We start from the raw sequence: 13,751 nt of genomic DNA, 5'->3' as shown, positions 1-13,751 counted from the left end.
ACCCCAATGTTCATTGCAGCACTATTTATAATAGCCAGGACATGGAAGCAACCTAAATGCCCATCGACAGACCAATGGATAAAGAAGGTGTGGTACCTATATACAATGGAATATTAGTCAGCCATAAAAAGGAACGAAATTGGGTCATTTGTTGAGACATGGATGGATCTAGAGACTGTGATACAGAGTGAAGTAAGTCGAAAGAGAAAAGCAAATATCATATATTAATGCATATATGTGGAACCTAGAAAAATGGTACAGATGAACCGGTTTGCATGGCAGAAATTGAGACACAGATGCAGAGAACAAACGTACGGACAACAAGGGGGAAAGTGGTGGGTGTCGAGGGGTGGTCGTGTGATGAATTGGGAGATTGGGATTGAGATATATACACTAATATGTATAAAATGGATAACTAATAAGAGCCCGCTGTATAAAAAATATCAAAATAAAATTCAAAATTTCAAAAAAAGACAGCAATGGTTACTGCACATAAAATAAAATATAATGTCTCCTTACCCACATTAAAAAACAGGCAAAATTAATTTAAATTATATGTTTAACCAAATATAAAAAATTTTGTCATTTTAACATGTAATCAATATAAAATTATTAACGACATTTTACATTATATTTTTCATTATAAGTCTTCAAAATCTACTTCAACTATAGCTCAATTTGGGCACTACATTTTCAGTGGTAAAGTGAAATCTAGTCCTTCCCAAACAATAAAGTTTGTGTTTAATGGAAGCATGTTATCCTACTTCAGGTTTTAAATTTAAATTAAACTTACATAAAACAAAAAATTCAGTGCTTCAGCCGCAGTAGACACATTTCAAATGCTCAATAGCCACACGTGACTAGTGGCTACGGGTTTGGACAGAGCATAGTTTTGGGTCTTCTCTAGAATTTTGTTTGCACTTCTAGGAGACTCACGGACCCCATGAACCTTGCTTTACATGTCCCTTGGTTAAGAATTGTCCTTTTCACATTTTATAAGCCAATTCACTGTTTAAAAGAAGCCTACAAGTTACTTTCTGTATGTTCACTGAACATTATTCAAATTTGCTCATGAATAAATTCCTTGGGCTAAATCAAGCAACTTTACAGAAACTGCGAAGTGAACTATTGATCTGGATTTAGAAAAATAAGCTGAGGCTATAATGGTTGAACCACTTTTGGTCGCTGCTGTTTATCACGGTCTTCTGGTTTGATAAGAAGATTTAACTTCTAGATATTAAAGTTACTGATTTTCACTTTCCTGACAAGTAAACTTTAAGCGTCTTCACTTTTCAGGGCACATAAAGCTCACCCAAAAAACCAGGCAGTGGCTGCTGAACTTGCATAGACAGGAATTTATCCAAAGCCCTCTCCTATTTTAGCCAAAGCAACTGCTGGCCAATTCAAAGTTTCTTTAGAGAGAAATGCATCCACTATAAAAAAGGCAGGGGGAGCGGACTTTTGCCAGGTACTGCTCAAAACCCCCTAAGACTACTGCCACCGAAAGTCTGTAGTGCAATTGTTTTACCGCAGGGGCTTCTGCTCGCCGCAGCACCCTTCTCCCAGCGCCTCCCAGCCCTGCTCGGCCCGGGGGCGTGGCCGGGGAGGAGGGGGCGTGCCTTGGCTCGGGGGCGGGGCCTGTGGGGGTTGGGGAGCCAGGAGGCGGAAGTTCCCGGGGGCCGTGGGGACGGCGTACACACCACGAGTCACTTGTCAGCGCTCGTCTGAGGCGGAGGCATCGCCGCGCCGGACCCGAGGTGAGTGGCCGCCCGCCGGCGATGTGCGTCTCGGATCCCCGATAGGGAGGAGGGAAAGAAGGGGTCGCCGTACGCAGAGCGCGTGGAGGGAAGCCCAGCTAGTGGAGAGGAGGGGGCGCGCCTCGCGCCGGGTGGCTGCTCAGGTGTTTGCCGGACGCCGATCAGCGGAGGTGGGAGAGCGGCGTGGGAAGAGGAGCGCCCGGGAAAGGGCGGCGCGGGAGCGGGCCCCAGGCCAGAGGACGGGCACTGGAGCTCGGGCGGATTGGGACGAGAGCGGCGGCGTCGCCGGGCACGCACCTAGGCGTCCCGAGACACTCGCGTCCTGCGCGAGTCTCCCGGGGGTGTGGGGAGGAAGCGGGTCTAAACGGGAACGGCGTGCTGATTTTTTATTTGCTCTCACGCTACTGAGAAGCATTTATTTCCCCCCGAATATTGAGGATTGTGTAACCTGTTAGGGGACAACTTCCATGCGTCCAGAAATAAAGGTTGTTTAAAAAACAAATCTGTCATGAACGACAGATTTATTAGTGCTCGCGTACTTGGTGAGGCTGTTTTTAAAAGACTGTGGTCCCGTTCGTTTGACAGTAAGTGGAAAAAGGAAGGACGTATGGACAGGGCAGTCCTTGGAAAGAAAATTCGTGGCTGCGCTGGGCAGGGTAGGTCTCGGCTGTGATCGCCAGAGCCTCTCCCAAGTCTGCCTTCCTGACCACGGGGACGTTGGAAGCCGCCTGCCTAGGGAGCAGCCGGCTCGGGAACCTTATTTGGCAAACAGGGCTAGGCGTGAACCTCTCTGCTGGAAAACTGTCTCGTCGGCTACTTTCACCCGGTGCCTGTGGCTTTAGTTCTTCCACTCTACCTCCACAGTCGCTCAATCTGGGGAAGAAGAGGATCTCAAGATACAGCTTTAATTTCAGACCCTTCTCGGAGAAATTCATCATGAGTTCTTTTCCTTTTCCCACCCACCGAAGAAGCTGGGCTAGGAGTGTGGGAAATGCCAGGCTTCCTGCCTAAGTACTAGAGCGAAGACATTGTTTGGACTTTCCCCTAAAAGACAATCCAGCACGGTACAGAAGTGCCAACATTTTCTACGTGCTTGAAAGCAGAAAGGCTGCTCAATATTTCCTGCCTGCTTGGTATTTAAGGAAGAGTTTGGGCACTAATATTACCAGACCTGGAAAAGGCCAATAGTATTAACAGTTGCTTCGGTTTCAGAATATTTTAAGGCACGTGAAGCTAGCAAAGGGAGAATACTGGAAGGGAAACGACACTAGAAATGAACTGACACTGGTTCTGTAGTGGGGCTGTGACCTTGCCAGTGCTAGAGATTTTAATAACAAATGGGAGAAATCAGGAAGGGAACTCGTAAGTAAAGGGAAGCTGCAGGTACATAGGTTGATATATGAATTAAACACATTTTCTTGTAGGGAACATTGGGATTAGAGGAAGTGGAACCTAACTTTCAAATTCTTCTCTTGACAAAAAGTTAAAGATTAAAAAAGAAGGAGGGGTAGGCTGCCTGTGAAATATCTGTTGGCTTTACACACTTTTGATTTATATTGTGTGCCATTATCCAGTCTTTCTCTACAAGTTCTCTGAAACTTTTATTACAGTGAGAAAGCAATTAGACTATGTGGCTCCTTACTATTTGTGTTTCACATATATCAAATAGCTTGATCTCTGGTTTGGCCTTTTCATCTTTTTAGTGTTTGTTGCATCAGTATTGACGTAATGTATTATTGGCTAGTAGTTCAGTCAACTACTATGCCAGTGGAAAAGCCCATTTTGTTTCTGGGCAGATGCAGGGCAGATTTTCACTGATTTTTCTTTAAGAACTGGACTTATATGAAAGTTTTGCCTCATTTTCCCCATATGAGAAGATGGAATCTGCTTGCTTTTAATATACCCAGTGATTTGCATATCTACATCTGCCACTATTAATTTGGTGTGATGGAATAGAAATTTTCAATGGGTTAAAAAAAATGGAATAATATTTTAAGACAGATAATAGGTGATGATTTGGCAGAATAGCACAGATTTTCCAAGGAAGTGTGTCTGAAACAGCTTTTTTTAAAAAAATGTGGTTTTAAAATTATTACACATGTGTCACATTATTTTTAAAGAGGGAAATAATAGGTGTCTTAGTATTACATTTTAGAAGACCTCCATTCCTCCCAGTTTCTCCCACTCACACATAACCACCATAACAACCAACACCAAACTCCGAGCCACACTTTTTTTTCTTTAGTTTTTTTTTGTTATATAGAAGTACTACCATGAGAGTCATTATGAGCGCACTTCCAGCAAAACACAGAAGAAAGAAAGCACTGAAGCGCTGGTTCTTTTCTAAAGCGCTAATTCTTTCATGCATTAAGATTCACCTTTTATTCCTACCATGTTTAGTCAGACTTATACACTGTGTGGTAAATGCTCACTCCACTTTGCCTGATGAGGTGTGTATATAAAACAAAGAGCAGGTTCTGATTGAAATATCATTGTGCTAGAGTATTGCCCATCATTGCCTGTCCGAAGGAAATGTAAATAATTTCTTTGCGTGGAAAATAACATGTCCCCAGAAGAGGAAATACAAGTTGTACTTTATAATTGGAGAGAATAGTTTTATGCATTAAAAAACAACTTCTCGTTTTAAAGAATTTAGAGTTTGGAAAGCATGAATGAGAGTCTACCGATTTGTAGTTCTTTTCATATGTTAGGATAACTTAGAATTTAAGTAAGTGAAATTGAAGGACTCTTGCTAACTGCAGGCAGAAGGACAGGGAAAATCATTTTGAATTAAACCTGAAATAAAGTTTTGTTCTTTTTTTGTATAAAATGAAGTGTTGTAAAGTACTTTGAATTAAAGTTTGTATGCAAGAAGCCACAAATTGTAGTGTAGCAAGTTGTAAAACTGATCAAATGTCTAGAAATATACTCTGATATGGAATTTTTAGACTATGGAAATTGGCATGAGTTTAGAGATTATGTATTAGCTCATAGATTCCTTTTCTTTGACTGAAATGAGAACTTAATATGACTTATTTTGCATATCCCCTCTTCCCCCCAAAACAAAATACTGAAGATAAACATTTTTGTTAACCATCTAATTTTCTTTCACAGTTTCTTTCATTTTTGGGCATTGGACTTTGAGCCATTAGAACCATGAGCAACTACAGTGTGTCCTTGGTTGGCCCAGCTCCTTGGGGTTTCCGGCTACAAGGTGGCAAGGATTTCAACATGCCTCTGACAATCTCTAGCGTAAGCAAACTTTACAGATTTTATTGTGGATGTTCATTCAATGCATAGTCCTAGAAACATCACGGCCGAGTTGTAGAATTTTCTGGATGACCTGCGCTCTACTTAATAGAATTGCTTATGGAATATGATCTCAGCAAACTTAGTTATGTATAGTAAAGGATGGGCTGGGGAGGGAATTTAGCAAGGATAATTGATTTCAATTAAGCTTATTTTCCCCCATCTTAATAATAAAATTGAAAGCATTTAACTGGGGGGACAGACTCCAAGTCTTTGAACAGTGGCTAATTTGGGGAGTTCTCTGGACCTTAGTTTCTTCATATGTAATAGAAGTTTACACTGGGATTTTCACGGTCCCTTTCAGCTCCAAAAGCTGTTTATTAGAAACTGTTGATCAATATTGAATAAAAGGACTGTTTTTGGTGTTATTTCCTCAGCTCGCTCTCTGGTGAGGGGTTAGTCTACAGTAAAATGGCCAAAAGCTACTTACCTATGAAGAGAAAACGAAGGGCTTGGATGGCCAACCAGATAGTCAGCCTTTGAATGCTTAAGATTTGGCTGTTTACCTCATGGATTTAGTTTGAATGTATTCTGTGTATATATTTTAATGACATGTTTTCATGATGATAATGACACTGATGAAGGGAGTAATTATAGCTTTCATTTATTGAGGTTTGACTGGGTGTCAGGCATTGTTTCACTTTCATCTCCAGTAGATAATTATTGCTGTTAATTACTTGTATAACATTTCATAGGGTTTTTTGTATATTCAAATAAATATGAATATCTATTCACCTTTTACTTACATGGTAGCATCTTAATACACACTGTTCCACACATTGCTTTTTTTCTTAACAATTTACCTTAGAGAGCTTTCCCTGTTACTATTTTTCTTTTTCTTTTTTTTTTTAATAACAGATGTATAGGATTCTTTTGTAGGGAAGTAAAATTTATTTAAGTAATCCCCTATTGAAGGGCATTTATACTGTTGCCAGTAATGCTATTACAAGTAATGCTTCAGTGGATATCATATATACATAATTATATATGTATAATTTTGATAGGTTATGCCAGTTTGCACTTTTGTGTAATACATAAAAAAATCTATTCCCCCAACAGCATTACCAGCAAACTTTTGGGCTTTTGCCAAGTTCTTTACTTCATCTCAGTTAATTCTCACACCAACCTGTGAAGTAGTGGTTTTATTCTCATTGTAAAGAACTGTGCTGTGAGCTCCCATGGCTGGTGTGGAAGAACTGGCTTTCAAGCAGTTAATGCTCTGCTTCCTCCCCAATAAGCTTTATCATAAATTTAGGTAGATTGCTTCTCTAGTTAGATATTTAGAGAGTTATCTTTTGGTTTAATTATATAGGTACTTATTATTTAATTATATATGTGTATATATACACACACACACACACACACACACACACACACACTGCTTCTTACAGTATGTATATCCAACTCGATTTTGAAAGATTAAAAATAAGTTTGTAACAATTACGTATCTCTATTAAAATACTTCAAATCCCAGTTTACTAATGAAGTTTTCCTTGTTTCTTGGCTCTGGATTTTTAAAATAGTTATCTTTATCAAATTCCATCTTGATTCCAGTTACTCAGATTTTACAAGGAAACACATGTATGTAATCCAGCCTGAAAGTTTTAAGACTTTGCCTGGTTGGATGAAATTTTAAATGTAAAGCATCTGTGTGAAAATGTGTCTTGTGATTTATTCCTGTTTGAGGGGGGCAGTATCTTTTTGCCTCCTACTGAAGAGCCATCATGAAGAAAGGAAGAATATTTGAATATTGTCTGTTTTTGCATTCTGTTTACATTATTTTACATTAATTTTGAATATCCTAGTTTATAATAATGGACTAAAGAAAATTATGGTTTAAATGCTTCCATTTTTTGCTGCAAAAAAAGTGTAGAAACAAATTAACACCTCATGCAACACACTTTGTTGTTTGATTGTAGAAGTGCAAATGGAGTATGTAAATATTGTGGTACCATACCTTTAAAAAAGTTTTCTGTGCTTCAGTTTCCTGGCAGACAATCTGAGTTCCATGTTGTGATGCTGATACAACAGAACACTGTGTACATACATATGTGCCCTCTCCTGGCACAGAAGAAATGCTTTCCTTGTGTAGACAGAGTGTTAATTAAAGGATTTTGAACACACTGATTAAAAGAGACTACGGTAACAAAGCTGCTGAGTTATTTCTGTTCTCTTACAAAAGTCTCTGCCATCTCCTGTGACCTTTTTGGGCCTTGTGCAGTGGGGCATGCAATTCATTCTGGATTGGCGAGGAGAGGGAATGTTGGTGCAACTGTGCAGCTAGGCTGTTGGCCTTTCATTGTAGTTATTTTTAACCCCTTGTGTGGTTCAGTTTAAACAGGCCTAGAAACATTGCCTAATAAAGATGGGTGCCTAATAACTAATCCATATTGTGGTAGTAAGATTATTAATGTTATACCTCATCTTAATTAGTTCTCTGGTTATATTTATTCTGCCTTAATTATGTAAAATTATTGGGATATATTTCAGTGGTCACCAGATTATTTAATTAGTAGTATCAAGAAGCAATTAAAACCTGAAAGCATGCCTTAAAATATGTAATTTAGTGATTCTCTTACTTTAATAATGTATGTGGAATTCTTAACAAGGTCTGGCATGGTATTCTCTCAGTTGTTATCTTTTACAATAATATGAAATTAAAAAGAAAAAATTTAGAGACTTGAAACATCAAATCCCCCATAATTTTAGGGAACATAGCAGTTATGTATTTTTTTACTTACAGTCTGTTGGAATTGATAAAGAAAAATAAACTTACAGGTTTGTGCTTCGCTAGGAACCTGCATCTATATATAGTTCAAACGTATACAGTATTTCCTCCGGTCATGTATTATTATGATGAACTCCAAAGGGCTCTTTACGTTTCCTTATAATATTGGAACTCTGTGATATCAAATGTATTTGAGATAAATAAGCCATTGGCTGGGACTTGAACATTCTGTTTTCTTGAGATTTCGTTACCAGCATAGGAATATATGGATTATGACTTGCTTCGTAAAGCATACAAACTGTAAAATTTTAACATTACTCTCAGATTTTGTTCCCCGTCTCTTCTGTATGAGTTTTGCATACTTTTTTAGTAGGTGGGTTTCTAAGATAAGATTGGTGATTGTTGCAGACTTTTTGAAAAGATCGTCAAATTGCTGTAATTGCCTGATCCCATGTCATTGTCTTCAATTTCCTATCCTTAAAGTGGTGTGTTGGCTACTGGAGTTTGCAGGCTGTCTTTTTATGACCCTGTATTTATGGAATTGCCTTGAAGCCATGGTATGTGAGGATGGCTTTTATTGTAGCAGTGTGGGTTTGTTGGTCTTTGCCAATATATTTTATAAGAAGAAATAGGAGACTTGTTGCACAATTCAAGGCCGTATTTTGGCAAGTTGCTGACCCTCATGATGGAATTACAAGAAAGATAGTGTATTTGTGAATAACATTTTAAGTACAGCATCCTAAAATTGAAATACTCTCCTTGTGTTATTTTCTGATGTATGACATTAGAATTTTTCCCTTAGCTGTCAGTATTTGGATTTCCTGAAGTTGATCTCCCAATTCTCTATAAACACATCTATGGTGTTTCTTTAGCAGATAAAATCAGGTCAGACATTTTAATACCCAAATAATAGAGATTTTGATTCTCAACAGTTAGGGGCAGATCATTTGTTACCAGGTCAGACAAGATTTTAGTTGGATTTGAAAAGCAGAAGAAATGTACCATTTCCTGGAGTATGGAGTCCCGTTTAGGAGTATTAATAGAACAGAGAAAGAGCTGTGAAAACACTTTGCTGTGAATTCATTCATTCAGTAATTAAAAGGATACTTCCTAGAAGCCATTGAAGAAGAGACAAAGCATTGGGGAGTACAAAGGTTGGGGAGAAAAATAAACACAGTACTAGACAATGTCATAAGACCTGTCACAAGACAATATTTGATGGAATGACAGAGATACAGATAAGTGTTTCTCAGTTTCAGTGGGCACAGACCTTTCATATCTGTTTAGGGGTAGAGGGTTGGCTTCCTACAGGAGAAATTAATTGAACTGGTCCTTGAAGAATGAAATCTGAACACCTCAAAGTCAGTATTTCTCTGTGTTGGTTTTCAGTTCAAAGTGAAGACGAAGACTTTTCTTGCCATTGCTTGAGTCTGAGTGAAGCTGTGAATATAGCTGAGTGATTCTCCAGACAGGCCAGCTGCAGAGTTTCCCTCCTAGAGGTGGGCAGAAAGAGACTTTCAGTCCTCAAGCTGAAATGGGAGAACCATCCTCCCTTGAATAAATGGGCCCATTGTTAATTTTAAGCTGTTGAGTATTTTCTTTTACATTCCCTTCCAACTACCCTGTTATTATGCCAAGTGAGAAAGTTGATAATTTAGCTTGTTTAACTGCATAATGTGCATTTCACATGTATGTTCACCCTCTGCTTTTAAAATATTAATCACCTTTTGTGGGGGGCTCAGAGACCTGTCTTTTCCCACGTGGCAGTTTTCTGTCATTTGTGGTCCCAAGGGTCAAGAATCTCAAGATAATTCTGAAGGTTTTTTTCTGGTTTGTTATTTGTAAAGAAATGAAAATCTTTATCAGTATGTTTTATTGTAAGTTAATAGTTTGAGGAAAAAAAGGCTTTTTTTTTTTTTTTTTTAGTTTTTAATGAATATTGGGCATTTTGGAAAGTTATTGGTTAAAAGGAATTTTACTGGTATGCAGGATTTTTGTATCTGATGGAAGAAACAATATTGTAGAGATTGGGTGAAGTAAGAATAGCACTTTAGACCTAAGTAAGGGAGATTTTCATACAAGCTATTCAGCTACTCATGAGTTAGGTCTAATATTTGCTTACTTAAACTCAGAATAACCAAAGCCTATAGACTTGTTTTTAGTCATTTTTGAGAACTTTCAATGCAAAGAGCTTGTGATGATTGTTGGTTAGGCTGCAGTGTGAATATATAGTTAATCTGAATATACAGTTACTCTTTGTCTGAAATATCCTGTTTGCAGTAGTTCTTACCCAGGTTCCCATGCACTGCAAGACTGGTCATGGCCTTTTCCCCCAGTTACAACTGCATGGAGGAGAAATACGATATGAGCTAGTTAATCTAGGAGCAAACATTGCTCCAGATAAAAAGGGGTTGTTTCTTTGGCATCTTATTATTATTATTTTTAATTTATTTATTTTATTTTTGGCTGCGTTGGGTTTTTGTTGCTGCGCGGGGCTTTTCTCTAGTTGCGGCGAGCGGGGGCTACTCTTCCTTGCGGTGCACGGGTTTCTCATTGCGGTGTCTTCTCTTATTGCAGAGTATGGGCTGTAGGTGTGCAGGCTCAGTAGTTGTGGCACTCAGGCTCAGCAGTTGTGGCTCGCAGGCTCTAGAGCACAGGCTCAGTAGTTTTGGCTTACGGGCTTAGTTGCTCTGCTGGATGTGGGATCTTCCTGGACCAGGGCTCGAACCCGTGTCTTCTGCATTGGCAGGCGGATTCTTAACCACAGCACCAACAGGGAAGCCCCTCTTTGGCGTCTTATAAGAGATAATTATGTTTCAGCTTTAGGAGGTGAGACTCTAGGCCTTTGTTTGAATTTTTGAAATGTAGAAATATTGAGTATACGATATAAAACTTGACAAAACAAGATTCTCACATGTGAAATGTTAATATATGTATGGATTTGCAAATAAGTGATATAATATTGGGAATGAAAAGAAAACATTAAGAAAGTAATGAGCAGTGACCATGGTGTGGTGACCCCTAATTTAGGTATTCTGGGTGCAGAGCCACTGTATAGCCCTGCTGGGAATTCAGGTTTGTTTTTCAAATTACAGAGTGGGAAAATCACTTTTATAGGATAGATACTCTTTTTTTTAAAGGTAATAAAATATTTAGGTATGGACAGAACAGACAGTATTGAATGAATGTTTAAAGTCAGGCTTGGAAGAATTTTTTATAGTATTAAAATGGAATCTCTCAAATCTTCACTTCCCCATCTTCTATCACCTTATTATCATTTCTTTCTTGTTGCATAAGTGGAGTTATCTATCCTTCTGTAAATACTCAGATTTCTGTTACAGCTGAGTTTGTTACCCATTTTGTATGATAATTACTGGAACAAAGTTCATCAACCTCATTGGCATTTAGTCCACCCGGCAGGGCTAAGCAGTTGCAGCAGATGTCCTTGTCCAGCCTAAATGGAGGAGAGTAAAATGAACCGGGGACTTGATGGGAGGGAAAGAACAAGTTAGACTGAAAGAGAAAAAGAAAGAGGCAGTTTTAAAAAGGTCACAGTGGGAACAGTTATTTACTGGGTCAGATTTGGTACTCAAGAAATCTTCACCCTTCACCCTTTTCCCCCTTCTAAAGTTTGGTTAATTTATGCTTTTCTTTAGGTAAGATATTCATATGCGTTGAAAGCCAAATGACTCAATAGCGTTTAGAGGAAAGAGCCTCCTGTTGTCCCGTCATTCATTTCCTCTGCCTGGAAGCAACCAGTGTTAGCAGTTCCTGTGTATACTCTCAGGGATAATCTATACAGATGTGTGAAAATACATATATATCCTCATCATCCCCCTTTCCAACACAAATAGTATCCTTAAAAATCTGCTTTTTTTTTGGCATTTTGCTTTTTTCACTTAACCCCAAGTCAGTAAATATATCCTCATTCTTGTACAGCTGCATTGTATTTGGATTTATCATAATTTATTTAACCAGTTCCTATTGATGGACAATTAGGTTGTTAGGTTGTTTCTAATCTTTTCCTTTTAGTAACACTGTAGTGTAATTTTTGCATCAATAACTATATCTATCTGTATATGGCATATATATGAGCATACCTGTGAGATAGATTCCTAGAAATGGAATTGCTGAGTCAAAGAGTTGTATGCAATTGTAATTTTGATTGATATTGCCAAATATCTCTATAGAGACACTCCTACCCACAATGAGAAAGCCAGTTTCCTCATACCTGTGCTAGCACAAGTTTGGACAGACTTTCATCTTTTCCAATCAGATGGGCCTATTTCCATCTTTCTCCTTTTTTACAGGGCTTAATCACAGGTATTCTACAGAGGATTCTGTATGTTTTTAAGTGGCTCTTTTTTTTTTTCCATTTTGCATGAGAATGTACAAAATAAAGATGTGCTGACCTTCTTTAAATGATTTTTTAACTTCTGGGGGGATGCTATTTATTTGAATTTTTTCATTTAGAGCTTTGGTTAATAATTATCCTCTATCATTTGTTTCCTATTTCCAAACGGATTTCCTCCCTCTGTTAACATATTACTTCCAATTACATGGTGAAAGGTTTTTTTGTTTTTTGTGGAATAGTTTTTGGCATAGTGCCCTGTCATAAACTTTCTGAAAAATTAAGCAAATCACATTTAATAGATTTCAGGTTGTTGCCTTTGCAGTTTCTCCAGCAGCCTGATATATTGTGGAATTTTAAATCCTACTCTTCTCTAGCTCCCCTTACGGATGTGACAAAGAGACTGACCATTATGAGGTATTTGGCCTGGTCCCTGGACATAGTAAAATTCACCCTTAGGAACCTCACTGTTTTCATATCAACTGTTATTAGCCAGTGGAGCATAACAAGTCACAACGGTTTCCAGTGTTTCATAGCATAGTGAGTCAGGCATGTGAAGGCATCCTAACGTGTGGCACGATATATTTCTTCATTTTACCTGGGTGTAAGCAGCAGAGAGTGTAAGTGTTGGTAACCTTGGTGACAAGAAGAGTCAGAATGCCAGGGATGTTTGTTTATGTGCTTAAAGTTGAGGGAAGGAGGAATTTCCCTTTACTATGCTGTAAAATTTTTAATATGATGAGAAGTGTTTGGAACTAGATAATAAGTTGCACCATTTGTTATTTGAATTCTGTGACTTGTTAAACACTTTTTCCTAGGATTCAAAAAGTGATTTAACAATGACCACTGTTCTTCATTGTAATTATCTTGGGTAAATTTTGATTTACCAAAAGAGGAAGTGTTTTGTTTTTTTTTTTAATGACATTAACAACCGAATCCCATTTACGGTTGATTCCTTAGGGGCTTGAGTGTTGTGATTTGGTTCCATTGAGAATCCAGTTACAGTATTAGACCAGTATTTCTCAAATGATTTCTGAGATATTAGCTTTTAGAGATGGTGAAACTTAAAAATTTAGTAAGGTTGTATAATGCTAGCCAGAGGAGATTGTAGATATGTTCTGAAAGTGTTTTCTTCTTGAGAAAACATACTGGAGGACAGATATCCTTTAGAACGCAAATGCTTTGTTCCTTAACTAGCAACCCTTAGGGATCATCTGGAGAAAGAAGTTTGTAAATAAATACAAACATTGTTATACATGTAATTTTCATGACTTTGGACATTCTCTTGAAGAATCTCCATGCTACTGACTTCCAAATATTCTATGATTGGTTCTTTTGATCTTTTTATACTAGGCATTTCTGTTTATATGTACCTTTATTCATTCTGGAAGATTCTAGTTCGTATCTAATTCTCAGAGTGACACTTTGATAGCTTAGCAGACGGAGGTGTTTCCAAACTTCATCAATGGCTTGTTCCCTCCTAGGCTGTTTCCTCATCTTCAGGGTGGCACCTTGCCGAGGCAGGAATTCTAAAATCCTGCATTTAATATATTAATCCCGTCAGACCCACTTGGCAGAACTGAGTTTACAGTCCAAAATGCCTGTT

General features: G+C 38.3%; 1 protein-coding gene across 12 annotated transcripts in view; it reads left to right on the top strand.

The window, feature by feature from the left end:
- The first annotated feature begins 1,642 nt into the window (after window positions 1-1,642).
- The window catches only part of PDLIM5 (PDZ and LIM domain 5), a 214,535-nt gene continuing 202,426 nt past the window's right edge, over window positions 1,643-13,751 (top strand). For 9 of the 12 annotated variants that reach the window (XM_067736935.1, XM_067736934.1, XM_067736932.1 and 6 more), the window contains exons 1-2: window positions 1,643-1,757; window positions 4,872-5,009. In XM_067736935.1, coding sequence (XP_067593036.1) covers window positions 4,914-5,009 — 96 coding nt within the window. In that variant the 5' untranslated portion in view covers window positions 1,643-1,757; window positions 4,872-4,913. Of the gene's footprint in view, window positions 1,758-4,869; window positions 5,010-13,751 lie in introns of those variants that run through there. The other 3 variants (XM_067736938.1, XM_067736937.1, XM_067736933.1) reach the window with 1 other exon arrangement.

Source organism: Pseudorca crassidens, chromosome 4 (assembly GCF_039906515.1).
Source record: "Pseudorca crassidens isolate mPseCra1 chromosome 4, mPseCra1.hap1, whole genome shotgun sequence".
NCBI lineage: Eukaryota > Metazoa > Chordata > Mammalia > Artiodactyla > Delphinidae > Pseudorca > Pseudorca crassidens.
The sequence above is the reverse complement of the archived record's forward strand: the minus strand, read 5'-3'. Positions and strand labels throughout refer to the sequence as shown.